General features: G+C 41.7%; 1 protein-coding gene across 2 annotated transcripts in view; it reads right to left on the reverse strand.

Moving 5' to 3' along the window:
- The window catches only part of hook3 (hook microtubule-tethering protein 3), a 106,678-nt gene that overhangs the window by 75,629 nt on the left and 16,269 nt on the right, over nt 1–14,780 (reverse strand). For both annotated transcript variants that reach the window (XM_067994353.1, XM_067994354.1), the window contains exons 3-4: nt 8,998–9,070; nt 756–806 (exon numbers count right to left, since the gene is read on the reverse strand). In XM_067994353.1, coding sequence (XP_067850454.1) covers nt 756–806; nt 8,998–9,070 — 124 coding nt within the window. The remainder of the gene's footprint in view (nt 1–755; nt 807–8,997; nt 9,071–14,780) is intronic.

Here is a 14,780-nt window from a genome sequence, read left to right on the forward strand (position 1 = left end):
CAGGCAACTAGGTATGGGATATAAATGCCGGCCTGGACAGCAACACCCACGTCCAGAGAATGGACAAAAAAAAACTTTGGATGCCCAAATGCACGTGTCAACATCATATGATGACCGCACAGCAACACACTTGGTAGAATGTTCACATGGGAACCTGTATGAAATGCCTAGAACCTGAAACAGCATAAAACAATGCAGGCTTATTTGGTCTATTTTTTGTTATATTCGATGGTGCCACAAGGGATCTAACAGCAGAAGTATCCATTTACTTCCACACATTCGTGAAGTTTTACAATCTGACATCTGTCAACTGAACTTAAAAATGGCAAGTGTTCCTATGATGGGCTGAAGAATCGGTACAAAGAAACCATGAAAAACAACCTCACTGATGACTGGGAGAATATGGCACTGGACAGGCCACAGTGGCACCCTGTATTCTGATCTTTCATTTCAAAAAAACAGCACCTGTGCAAGTTGAGCAGGAAATTAGAAAACAGCAAAATCACAGTGGCTACAGCAATTGAGTGACTCTAATCAGACAACTCGAAACTGTGAATAGTGCAAGAACTGTGACTCCCACATTGGGTTCAATCACCAGTGCACATACCAGAGGACCTGAGAAGCTTTTGATAATCAGTCCTCCTTTATTATACAGATAAGACAGAAAACACTAAAAATCAAAAATGTTCTATTTATGGTGATTATTTCTAAACTTTTCTAAAACAAGAAGTAGTTATTAAGTAAAATCAACTCACCTCATGATAGTAATCGAGAATCCCTTTTAAAATTTTCTTCAAATTGCTAACCTGTAAAGAAAAAAGAAAAGTGTAAATACAGTATAAATAAGGAGACAGACAATTCAACATTTCAAACCACAGGCAATTCTCTTAATTGGTGGAAACATGCAGGTCTGACCACAATGTCTAATACTTCTGGATTTTTTTTTGCTGGTGTATTAGCATCTTGCTGCATTGTACCAGGACATTTCAGGGCTTTGCAAAGGAGGCTCAAGACAACTTCAGATGACTGAACTTCAGCCAAACTACTTGAGGTTAGTATCTGTGTAACTTGACATATAATTTGGTGACTATCTAAAATACTTATCTGATTTCAAATACTGTATTACAGTTGATTTGTTGAACAAGTCATGGATATGCTGAAGTGTGTCTGTAAAGAAAGAGGTTTTTTGCTTCACTATTCTGAAAATGCAAGGAAACTAGTTTAGAAAGTTCACTGAAGTAACAGACAATATTAGTTCTTTGGAATTTAAAAGGCAGATTACTTCCTGCCAACCTCATTCTCCAGAATGTTAGATTGCGTACCATGAGGTACAATATCACTCATTCTTCGAAAGAAATTTTACTTCCACCACAAATGGGAAACTGCATAAGTTTTGCATGCTGAACAGTCAGGTGACCTTCCATCACTCTGCCCTATAGAAGGCTTTACTCTGGGACATGCACTTAGTTCTTTAACTGGAGAAGGCAGCATTGAGACCTCATGTAACAGCAAGGCACTAAAAATAAAATGAAGTAAAGTAAGTTGCAAACCATAGGTCAGAAAGAGAAATGAGGGGTAGTGCTGGGAGGGGTCTTCCCTGTGGGTGGTAAACTTTTTTCACAGAACAATGAAAACCATGCATTATGGTATGTAACCTACAACTGTTTCTCATTTGTTCAACCACCAAATACCAAAAATAAATTGGAGTTAGGATTCAGAGGACCAACATCTTAAAGTCAGTTTCATCCGCAACGCCAAAACACTCTCCAGAGCTTTCCAGTCAAGGCACAATGTTTGGTGTATCTGAGTTCTAAAGTTAGAGCAGACACAGAGCAGCCATGTCTTTCTTTCACAGATATGGTACCTTTATTGATTAACAATTCAACATATAAAAGCATTTCTCTCTTATCCACTAGTGGCAATATTTTATCGATCAAGAGAATGAAGTTATTCTGCATTTTAAAATCTGGTTAAAATTGCATCAAGTAATTAATTATTCAGTTATACACACATATATATAAACATACATACATACATACATATTGGGATGAGCATGCAGTGGAAGTCTGAGTGTCAGGATCCTCCAGAGTGGTTATATTGCTGCAAGTAGGCCAAGGTGAGGGATCTGATCATTGATGCCCTCGAGCGGATCTCAACATGAACTCAATAATTCATTGCCGCCATCCAGCACCAAATGCATGAAAAATTCAATTTGAGATTTAGGCTGGAGAGGGGATGGAAATTTGATACACGTAATACCATTCATCATGAGCACTGGTGGGAATGTGTCTGTTATCTTCGTGTTACGGATCATTTCATTCAAGTTAGAACAAAGATTCCCCTCAAAGGGTTGGCCTCTCTTTTTCCATGTAGAATACCAGTTCTTTGGGAGAGAAGAAGCCAGAGATTGGACTTTTCCTTTCCTAAGAATGGATGTGTCTTTGCCTTAGGGGAAATGTGTAGCATGGTCAATGATAATTATCTCAGACTCCACAGTTACCAAGCAGTTGAAGGGCCTTAGGGCCAAGATATAAACAAGATCCAGGGCATGATTCTGATCATTGACCAGGATCTACTGGCAAGTGGAAGTTGCAGTCTGCTTGGCAAAAATACTCCAAGGGGTCTAGACCTTGGCTTGTTGGATCGCTGTACATTCCCAAGAAGCTCTATGGTGCTGAGTGTTGGAGCACCCTCAAACTGTGGGTATACCTCTGAATGATCTTGCAGAATTATCTTCTCACATCTCTTTATGGGTAATGCATCAGTCCTGGAGTCTCTGGCAGTGATATCCTCTACTTCCCTTTTCAAGGATTACCAATTATGTGAAATCAGCATGGTTATAGGAACAGAAGTAGGCCATTCAGCCTCTTGAGCCATTCAATTAGATCATAGATGATCTGTACCTTAACTCAATTTACCTGCCTTTGCTCCATATCCCTCGATACCTTTATCTAACAAAAATCCATTAATCTTCGTCTTGAAAATTTCAATTGACCCAGCATCCAGAGTCTTTTGGGGAGAGTTCCGGTTTCCACTAAACTTTCCGAGAACAAAATGCATCCTGATTTCGCTCTTAACTGGCCTAACTCTAATTTCATGATTATGCCACCTTGTTCTGGGTTCCCTATCAGAGGAAATAGTTTCTCTGTATCTATCCCTTCAAATCCCTTTATCATTTTAAACACCTCGACTGCCCCTCAACCTTATAAGCTCAAGGGAATGCAAGCCAGGTTTATGCAACCTGACCTCAAAATTTAACCCTTTATGCCCTGGTATCATTCTGATGAATGTTCATTGTACCCCCTCCAAGGCCAATATATCTTTCCTGAGGTGCAGTGCCCAAAACGAAATGCAGGTCTGACCAAGGCTCTGCACAACTAAAGCATCACATCCTCACTTTTGTATTCCAGCGCCTTGAGATAAAGGCCAACATTTCATTAGCTTTTTTGATTACTTTTTGTACCTATGCACTAGCTTTTAGTGATTTGTGTACATGGACACCTAAATCCCTTTGCTCCTCCATAAAAATGTTCAGATTTCTCTTTCTCCAATCCAAAGTGGATGACCTCACACTTCCCCACATTGAACTCCATCTGCCACTGTTTTGCCCACTCAATCGGTCTATGTCCCTTCGTAACTTCCTGCTCCCATTTGCACATTGTGCTCCAAACTTAGTGTCATCTGCAAACTTGGATATATAACTATTATTTCATTCAAGTCTATATATAGTGAAAAGCTCAGGCCCCAGTACACATCCCTGGGGAACACCTCTTGTCAGATCGCACCAATCAGAGAACATCCTTTTATCCCTACTCTCTGTCTCCAACCTCCCAAGCAATTGCCAACCCATGTCACAAGGTTGCCTCAAATTTTTGCATGCTTTCATTTTTGCTAATAATCTCTTGTGCAGCACCTCATCAAATGCCTTCTGGAAGTCTATACAGACAACATCCATAGACACTCCTGTATCCACCATGACCTACCCTTCACCATTGCAGGCTGATTCTCTTCAATCAGCTCATACTTGTCCAAGTGCTCAGTCACTGTCTCTGATGTTTCATTCCAGTAAGTTCCCCACAACTATGTTAAACTGGCAGGTCTATGGTTACCTGGTTGCTCCCTCCCTCCTTAAATAATGGAGTGACATTTGCAATTTTCCAATCCAAAAGGCACAATTCCCCAATCTTTGAATATTGCAAAATTCTAACCAACACATTTAAAATTGCCTCACCAATTTCTTTTAATAACCTGGGGTGGAAACCATCAGGTCCTGGAGATTTGTCTATCTTAACTCCCATTATTTTTTCTATTAACATTTTTTTTAAACTTATATTAAATCTACTACATTCCTCACTGACTCATTTTTAGGTTCCCTTGTACTGCTGATATTTTGTCCTCTTCACTGTGAAAATGGATACAAGGTACTTATTTAACAAGTTTGCCATTTCCTTATTACCCATTATAGTCTCAACTACATCTGTTTTTAAATGGGTCCATCTTCCCCTTTACCACTCTTTCTCGTAATATATTTATAAAAACTTTTTCTATTAGCTTTGATATCCCTTGCAAGTTTCTTTTTAATATTCCCATTATGCATCTCATTACTTTCTTTGTATCCCTTTGTTGCTTTTTATAGCTCTCCCCATCTGCTGGATTTCCATTTTTCCTTGCATTGTGGATGCCTTTTCGTTTAGCTTGATGCTGTCTCTTACCTCATTTGTTGATTACGGTTGCTTAATTACACAAGAGGACTTTTTACCTTTTACGGGTATCTAGTATCTACTGGTTTTGTATTATACCAAATACTTATTTGAATACTTACCACTGTTTGTATCAGTTCTGCCTAGTTTACTGTAATCAATTCGTTTCTGGAGGAGAGGGGCTAGGAGAAATTCCTTTTTGCAGAGAGTTGTTGAAGCATGGAATGCTTTAGCCACGGGAAATGGTTGAGACAGAGACCACTGCATCTTTTAAGGGAAAACTGGATAAATATTTGAAGCAGAGAAAAATGGCTATGGAGAGGGGGTGAACAGGATAGTGAGATAAGATTTGGGATGCTCTAACAAAGAGCCGGCACTGATACAATGATTCAAATAGCCTCCTCCTGTGCTGTACATTTCTATGGTTCTACGAAGGTGGCAATATGATAGCAATCGATGCTTGGGTTCCAGTACATCAAGGAAAAGGACGTGGTAGTCACTGGGATTCCCACTGTCTTTTTTATGGCTGATCACTTGAGAGGTATAAAGCTGAAATAAGTTAGAGGAAAGCAAGAGCAAGAGCTTTAAAATATATGCATGCAGTTCCTGTAGTATTGGTGACATATATATCTCCCCTCTAGCAAAAAGAAGTTTACCTGCTTGAAATTTTCTTCATAACTTAGGCTTGGAATTATCCTTGTTCTTATTCCCTGAATGCTTTCTAATACATCTATATCCTTTTTGAGATAGGAATTGCAAGTCATATTCCAGAATTGTCCTCATTGTTGATGTGTAGAATGTCAGTATAACTTGTTCTGACTGATGCAATGGCCTCCAGATGTACAAACTGTCTCATTAATAATGGATTAATTTTCCAAAGACATAACAACGCATGTATTTTTCAAACCCTCTGAAGGATTTTGGACTTTTAGTACCTGCTTTTAAGGAAGCAAAGAATGGGCTTGGCAAAAGAGCAGAACATGGTTAAAGGTATGAACAACAAAGGAAAGAACTCAGAACTGTCAGCTTGGCCAAAATCAGAGTGCATGATGCTCTTTGCTTACTGTCCAATATGTTCCAGAGAGACAGTACAGACAAAACGACTGTTTGAAGCCCTTAGTAGGCTTACAAGGCCAGGGCACGGTAAACATGCTGACTGATGCAGAAATAAGAAACAAGGCCTGAGGAACTGATAAGAAATTCTTCACTGTTAGAACTGAAAACAATTCCAAATATGGTATCATGCCAGTAGCAGACCTGAAGAAAGAAAACATATAAACACAGCCCATTCTGCAAAGATTTTTTTTAAGGAGAACCATGTGCTACGTTTGAACAAGATGACACAGGAGTAGAACCTTATCTCATCTCCCAAGGAAAAAGACTTGATCATTCCTTTGTACTTGAGATGCGCTCGCTTGAAAGGTTGTACGAGGATCTATACTTTCTTTCTGGTAAAAACTGTCGTGTCTGAATGTCATAAAAAATTCTTCAGAGTTACAAAATAACTACACTGTCTCGCTTGATCCTTGATATTTTGTATCCTGAATGAGAGAGGGAAATCCCTACAGATTTGATGCCAAAAGCCCAGGATACAAAAGTGTTACGATCAATCAAGAATTAATTTGAACTAAGGGGCATCAGTCTAGTTGGTTGGGAAAGTCTAGACCATATCCCAGACCAGCTAGAGACAGAAAGGACTAACCCTCAACAGCTTGACAGCTAGCTAAGTTAGGGGATCAGTAGTTAGGACAACTGGCTTAGGAGGTTAACAAAGGCTCTGGGAGCTTGGTTATAACTTGCAAGCATTGTACAGCTAGCAGTGTGCTGTGTGAGGATGTACTACAGACATGGGGCTGCAGGCAGGGTTTGAGGCTAGGATGGAGTCCACCACACAAGAGTGTTAGGTTCCCAAGGTGAGAGGAGCAGTTTGGGGACTTCAAACAGCATACAGACCCTTTTGAGGGAATAAAATCTGGGAGCTTAAGGGCAATTAGGGATGGGCAATAAATGCCAGCCTCGCCAGCGATGCCCACATCCCATGAACGAATAAAAAAAAAAGCTTAGACGGCTCAGGGAGCCAAAACAGGACATTGGTTGGGGAGTTTATAAAAGTGGAGATCGTCAAGTAAACTCTGGGGTGGGGGCTACAATTTGGAGTTTGGGGACTCAAAGCAGCACCTAGATGTGAGATTTGGCTCAGGGAGCTGAAATAGGCAAAGAAACTCAAGGATAGGCAGACAAAGGCAATCTGGCTAGCTTAAAGCTCATAAGGAAAAAGAAAAGAATGAGAAATTTATGCAGAAACAGTTAGAGATGGAAGCACAGGAGAATGAAATCCAGGAACTTAAAGAAAAGATTGTTGATCAACAAGCAACAGGAGTAGCTTGCTTGGAAGCTGTGATAAGTTTCTGTAAAAACGAGTTATTATGATCTGCAATTCACTGCCTTAAAGAGTGGTGGAAGTAGATTCAACAGTAACTTTCAAAAGGGAATTGAATATAAAATTGAAAAGGACAAATTTGCAGTGCTATGGGGAAAGAGCAGGGGAGTGGGACTAATTGGATAGCTCTTTCAAAGACACAGGCATGATGGGCCAAATGGCCCCCTTCTGTGCTGTAAAATTCTATGATTCTAGAAAGGGACAGTCTCAAAACTGAGAATGAGATGTTTAAGGCACAAATTGCAAGTGGTGGAGAGACACTAGTCAGCGACAGCTAGGGAAGAAATGAGTGATGTAAACATGGTCTAAAGGAATGCGGAATGGCAGCTGCAGGGCCGAGACCAGCAAGGAGAGAGGCAGTCGCAGCAGGTTCTGGAAAGTGAACAGAGAAAGGGAATGGAACTCTCGACTGGTTCCCCATCGCTCTGTACTCTGTTATTATACCCCTCTGTTCCACCAATGATGAAGGTGGTCAGAAATTGTGCAGGAGGACGATGGGTTAATGTCCGCCCTTTTGCAGCAAAGGCTGTAAAGAAGTTATATAAAAATTCCTTGGTTAGATACGCCAAGTGTAACAAAAGAATTAGATGAAAGAGAAATGAAAAACCCACACGGCTATTGCTCGGTCCGTCACCTCACTAGGCTTGGGGAGGTTCATGGACTCTGAGCTTGAGACTTCAAATCAGTACAGAACGAGGTTAAGTAGAAAACATCAGAAATTGAAAATTGGTTAGAGAGAAAAAGGATAAAAGCAAAAGGCTAAAGTTGGAGAGTAGGAGCCTTCAAATTAGAAGCTTTCTTGGAAGCCAGCAATGTTGCCAACCTCCAGAATCCTTGCACCGCTGAGCCAGCTCCTTCTAGATTCACCCCATCAATCACAAGCTCTAGGGAGCAGTGGTTCAATTTTACCATATATTTGGGGTCAGAGAGTCACCCAATATTGAGCCAAACGGTAGAAGGCCAGAAGATCAGAGAAGGTGGTCAGTAGTGATTGCTTCCTCTGCCCAAACTTGTGAATGATCTCTACTTCAACAGAAAAATGTTAAAGAAAAGTGTACAGAAAACTCAAGGAATTACAGGCTATCCAGGGTTACAGTCATGATCTTTCTGACCCTGGAGCAGAGTTCCAGTAGCTTCTTGTGCTGAAATATTGTTATCAGGTCTATCACTGGTTTGCCCATTTGTGGCTTCAGTGATGATGGTGATAACAGCAGGGGAGTGTTGTTTGAATTAGTGTAGGCTGCAGTATGCGTCCACTAAAAATGGTGTTGAAAATAATGTAATTATTTTTCAGACAAGCTACAAAATAGATATCAGAATAATTGGTAAAATTCAAAAGGAACTTCCCTTCCACAAGACCTAAGACTACAAGAGCTTTTGAACAGTTTTCTATATAATTTTTTTTCTGGTGTAGGAAACACAGATCTGATGCTCATAACATGAGGAATAGAATTAGTGGGCAAACCATTAGAAGACTGACAAAACTGGCCTTTGTAGGGAACAGGTTTATTTGACAATATGGTGACAAGTTGCTTAAATGGTTTTATTTGTTTTAGAATTCAAGATGTTGAATTGACAATACCACCAATGCTAAGTCACTTTTGTAATTGATGAGCACCAAATTCAAATGATGTACTCAATGGGAGATACAATACCTATTTTCATTGTCACTAAAATTCACTAAAAATGTCATTTAACAGCTTGTGCTTGTGCCTTCAGGTCACTGTTAAATGGTGATTGCAATGAATTGTTCAGTCAACTTGCATTATTCTTTTCTTATCTTGGTTTTCTTCTGATTTTTCTTACTATTGTTTATTCAAAAATCTTCAGTAAAGAGATAATATAAAAGATAAGTACCTTTAGTCGCCAGTTGTCCCCCACTTCTGTCTTGATACGATTTATCCAGGTATCATCAAACCATGATTGATCTCTGCAAATTTAAGAAGACAATCTTTGTGCTGCAATCATACATTAAATTGTCTGAATCATTTTAATATAAAATAATGCCTGTACCATAAAATTGGTACAGCTGCACACATTTCCTGTTCATTTGATCATCAGGCTTCCTATCACATTGGTTGAAATTATATTTTTTTTAAAAATCACAATTCTAATTTTGAAAACTCAAATCTACCAAACCTGAAACTCAACCAAATCACTCAGAATAAATGGTAAACAAATGAAGTAGTGATGAAATACGTTGTGTTCTCCATTCATTAAGATGTATACCTCTTCAAAAAGTGGAAAGTCAAAAAATTGGCAGAAAAGTAGAACCTTACTGATTTCCTTTTTTTTAAATTTCAAAAACACACTGATTTCCCTGCTGGTTTCAATTATTTTCACCTAAGCAAGAAGAATACTAAGATATTACTATGCATGTGAGAACAGGCAAAGTCATTACTTCTGTCTGTAAATGTTATCATCAGATGATTTGAAGAGAAGTGTCCTGTTCTTTGAATGTTATATTAACCCATGTAGAAATTTTTTAATCCTTTAAGTCCTGCCAATAACATAACTCTGAGCCACTCACCAGCCTGCAGTGACAAACAGCAAATTGAGCCAATTCTAGCTTCCAGATGCCATCTTACTATCAATGATAGGAGTCTGACCTGACCAATCGATTGATAGAACCAGGTCAAATTACAACTTTCTTTATCTTTTGAACCTAGATTTATCCAATCAAGGACTAATACAACTTTATGCGAGTCCCATCCAGTACTGAAAATGAAGGATATATAAGGCAAATAGGTAAGTAACTTATTTAAATTTAAAAATAAACAAAGTTAAAAGAAAAGTTAAATTAGGGAGTTCAAAGAATAGCGTAAAAATAAGTACTGAAAAACACCAATGCAGCTTGATGGGCTGAATGGCGTGTTTATGTGTCATGTAATTCTATGAAAGAGAACAAGGAAAATGTAGGGAAAGCAACCACAGACAGAGGGTAAAGAGGGGACGGGAGAGGAGAGGGGGTGCTGTGGGGAGAGGAGAGGGGGTGCTGTGGGGAGAGGAGAGGGGGTGCTGTGGGGAGAGGAGAGAGGGTGCTGTGGGGAGAGGAGAGAGGGTGCTGTGGGGAGAGGAGAGAGGGTGCTGTGGGGAGAGGAGAGAGGGTGCTGTGGGGAGAGGAGAGAGGGTGCTGTGGGGAGAGGAGAGAGGGTGCTGTGGGGAGAGGAGAGAGGGTGCTGTGGGGAGAGGAGAGAGGGTGCTGTGGGGAGAGGAGAGAGGGTGCAAAGCAGGGCAGGGTGGTGAAAACTGGCAAATCCCAGATTACAAAGACTATGTTTCGAAAGTACTTCATTAGCTGTGAAGTGCTTTCAGACATCCTGAGATCATGAAAGGCATTATATAAATGCACGTTCATTCTTTCTTTGGTGAACACATACCTGTGTCAGATGTTTAATAAGAAACGAGGTGTTATGCCAAGTAGTATTACCAGGAATTGACTCATGAGCAGTGGAGGTGACCCCAGAATCTGGAAGCACTAGGTAGGGGGCATGGGATCCGAGGATCCAACAGTATTCTTTTGGGTGGGTCCCAGGGTCTAGAAGCACTCGAAGGGAGCTTCCAGGCTTCAAAGAACAAAAGGGGGAACACTAGGAATGCACTCTAGGGGTCTGTGAGCACTATGGGGTCCTGGGGTTTAGCAGGACTGGGGGAGGGGTTTGGAAAATTGTTTTGGGGGGTGGGTGGTTGGTTCATCAATTCTGGGGGTTGCTCAGATCTGGCAATATTAGGAGAGCTACCATCTGCAGAAGGGGGTCCTGGAGGATGCAACCCAAACTGCCCTTGGTTCTTTACGAACCATTAAGCCCCCAACACCCCCCCGCCCACTTCAGGTGATTCCATCCATCAGCCAACTCTCACTACCTGTTTACAATCTCTCTTATGCCCAAGATACCACCCCACCATTTTCCCCATCATCAACCAGTTCTTGTCTTTACATTCCTGCTTTAAGACACTTGAAGTTAAATTATCTGCTTCTTAAAATTAATGGATTGAAAATCATGGGCCCAGGCTTCGCAGTTTCCTGCAGGAACACAGAAGCAGAAAGTATCACTTTAGTGCACCATTTTTGATTTTGTCACCTTATACAGCCTTTCATAAACATAAATGTCCATTAACAAAATGTAATTCTTTAATATTTAAAAACTTTTGAATGATCCAAGAATATTCCTTAAGCCTCAAAACTGGTTCAGAAGAGATATTTTAAAATAAATATTCAACAGAAATCAGTTCTCTATAAAAATTGTTTATCCTTTTCTAAGCAATACTATTCACAGCTGGTGCTTCGAACAATAAACAGAATACAGTCCCTACCACTTGTACTGTCCCGCCTATCCCGGACAGCTGCCGATATCAGGCAAATTGCACTGACCATTTGCCATTACCATAGGTGTCAATCACAAAGGCACCGCTTAAAACATATTAAGTGCTCCGACTATTTCAAGCAATTCAAGCATCTGTTTGCACCTCGTGATTACCTGACACTAGTTACTGCTTGCAAGCAGGACGTACATTTTTAGCGTTCCTCAATTAAACATTTCTTTCAGTGAGGAAAAATTAAGTGTAACAAGAAAAAATGACTTTAAAAAGCCACTAAGACTCCTGCGAGCCCTTCCTGCTTGCTAAGCTTGCGCCTTCCAGTTCAGTTTTAAATTAAATATTAATTACTGAAGACATGTTTGAAAAATGACCTGAATACAGGAACATGTTTTGATAATGTTACTGTCTGTTGCTTTTGTTCATTTTGATATTGGGAAGGCTCTTCTGGCTTCACTTCAGCCATTATAGCAGCCATCACGTATTGTGGGCAAAATGCATTCACACGAACACGCCTGCTCTATTTGGTGGGGACTGAACCTTAACAACTGTCAATACTTAGCTGAAGTAAAATTTAGAGAATTCGTTCTCTAGTTTCTTTCAATTTTTTTTTCAGAAAAAGCAAACCAACTTAAATCCTGATTACATTCTTTAACCCTTCAACTCTTGTTGATGAATAGATGGTATGCTGGAAAATTCTGCAAACTGAACATGCTCAAGAATGCACAGATGTGGTTGAAAGCTCTCTCTAACTATTCTGAGGTTAAAAAAACAAGCTTTTGAGACAGGCTAAAGCTTTTCATGTAAAAACTTGAAAGAAAGTGTTGAAAGACAAAGATAAAACAGTGGGTAAATTTGATCATTTTATTGTGAATTTTACAACTTTCGATTTAATTTTGTTTAAATCTTAATTTGGACATTAGGGGCCCGATATTAGGAGGGAGGCGGGTTGGCAGCGGGGAGTAACGTGCCCAGTGAAATTGGGGTGCTCCGCACGCAATTGCAGCTTGATTGAAGGTACTTACCTTTGCTTCCGGGTATCACGCTGGAAAGCTGCACAGCGGGCGGACTGCGCAGGCGCATCATAGGCTGGCAGCTGGAGGAGCCCTATTTAAAGGGGCAATCCTGCACTGACTGATGCTGCAGAAAATAGGAAAAATTACAGCATGGAGCAGCCCAGGGGGAAGGCTGCTCCCGGGTGTAATGATGCCTCACTCCGGGTCTTAATGGATGGGGTGAGGAGGAGGGGGAGGACAGAGATCTTCTCCCTGGCGGGCGGGCAGAAGTGGCCTGCCTCTGCCACCAAGAAGGCCTGGCTCGAGGTGGCAGAGGAGGTCACCAGCACCACCAACATATCGCGCACCTGCATACAGTGCAGGAGGTGCTTCAATGACCTAAGAAGGTCAGCCGAAGTGAGTACACTTACTTATTCCCCTATACTCTGTCTGCCACATCACCGCCCCCACCCCACATCTCCTTCTGCACTGCCAACACTACTCTATCACATCACTCCTCACACCCACTCAAAGCTCATCCTCATCTTACCTGCACTTACTCACCTCGCCAGTACTCATCCCACCACTACCACGCAACCCAATCCTCATACAATCTCATGGCTCTATCTCATACTCACCCTCTCATGCATCTCTTTCATGGTCAGCCTCACTCAACCTGCCACTACCTGTGCTGCAGCCACAGGGCATGCATCACATATGTGCAGTAGGAAGCGTAAGGCAAACGTGTCGTGAGCATGAAGGGGATGCACAAGGGTATGAGGGTTTGTCATGGTTTTTGCTTATATTTGATTTCTGATCAACTCACATTACATATTATATTGTCACCACTACTGCCACATCTTTGCAAATCTTGTCTGGTTTGTGCAATAATGCCCTTTCCTGAGGATCACTATGAAGACCCACAACTGATGCCACCCATTGTGTCACTGCAGAGTGGGTGTAGGTGTATTTGCAGGGTTCTTTTGTGCAGACGACTGAGACACGTCGGCGATGTCCCCGGTGGCACCCTGGAAGGATGCGAAGGAGAAGTTGTTGAGGGCAGTGGTGACTTTGACAGCGACAGGTAAGAAGATGGTGCTCGAGCCAGCCGGGAGCAGCTCAGCATGAAGGAGGCTGCAGATGTCCACGACTACACATCAAGTGACTCTGAGCCTCCGTATGCACTGCTGCACAGAGAGGTCCAGGAAGCTGAGCCTCTGTCTGTAGACCCGGTGGCGAGGGTAGTGCCTTATGCGACGCATCTCTCTCTGCGGTTGCCCTCCCTCCTGCTGTGCAGGTGAATGTATCACAGCACTGTGTTGTGGAGCTCCACGTGTCAGAGGTGGACGCGTGGCCGGTGATGCTGTTCGTCTTCCGAGGAGGTCATGACTGCAGCTACGGCGGCCCCCATCCGGAAGATGTACATTTGAGGGGGTCCGCAAGGTAGGTAAATGTGTCTGCACACCGGGGTAAGTGTGCAAGTTTGTGAATTTTATTGTTAGGAGGAGGGTGGTGGAGGCCAAACTTTGTCCAAAGTGACAGAGTGGCCTCCTGCAATGAGTGAGGGTCTCCCCCCCGACCTGTCAAATGGACCTTTGCAGCTGCCACAGGCTGATGGCTGCAACATGTTCATTTCAACTGGGAGTGTTTCCCCCAGTACGGGAAACAGTCTCAGTTATTTGGAAAATCCCACCCCTCCTAAAATATCATGTTAATCAGGTCTGTTAACGACCTGAAGTACCTAAATAATTACCTTAAGTGGCATCCCGCCGGCTTTAATTGCCAGTGGGAGTCCCACATGCGGGGGCTGCGCGCGCATGTAAGCGTGTCACTGAGGAACCCGGAAGTGGGCGGGTTGGAGCCGGGCCCCGGACCCGCCCTGGGAATCCCCGATTTTCGGAGCCCCACCACCACGAACGCACCCGCTCAGGGGTCCGAAAATTGAGCCCTAGGAATATCAGTTACTTCGAAAAAAATGGTCAGCATGATGGCAAAGGAAATGCTTATCTTTGATATCGGGTTTCCCGTTATAAATGTTTCTACAGGATTTTCGATGTTAGCTGTTGACAAAAAGCATGATTGAAAATCGTGATAGCAGGAAGTGAGGTTTGTGGACAGGAAGTCAGATTTGTGGACAGGAAGTCACAATGTACTCAAGATTTTTAATAATATAGATTCCTATACCTTTAAAAAAATAGTTGCTGCTACTTTATACAACTAATTTCCCCATTGTACTTTGTAATATGTGTATAGGGGAGTATATTCGGGTACAGTTTGGGTATGACTGGTATAAATAAATGTATACAAATTAAAAGATCGCTTTCAGAC

Source organism: Heptranchias perlo, chromosome 1 (assembly GCF_035084215.1).
Source record: "Heptranchias perlo isolate sHepPer1 chromosome 1, sHepPer1.hap1, whole genome shotgun sequence".
Classification (NCBI taxonomy): domain Eukaryota; kingdom Metazoa; phylum Chordata; class Chondrichthyes; order Hexanchiformes; family Hexanchidae; genus Heptranchias; species Heptranchias perlo.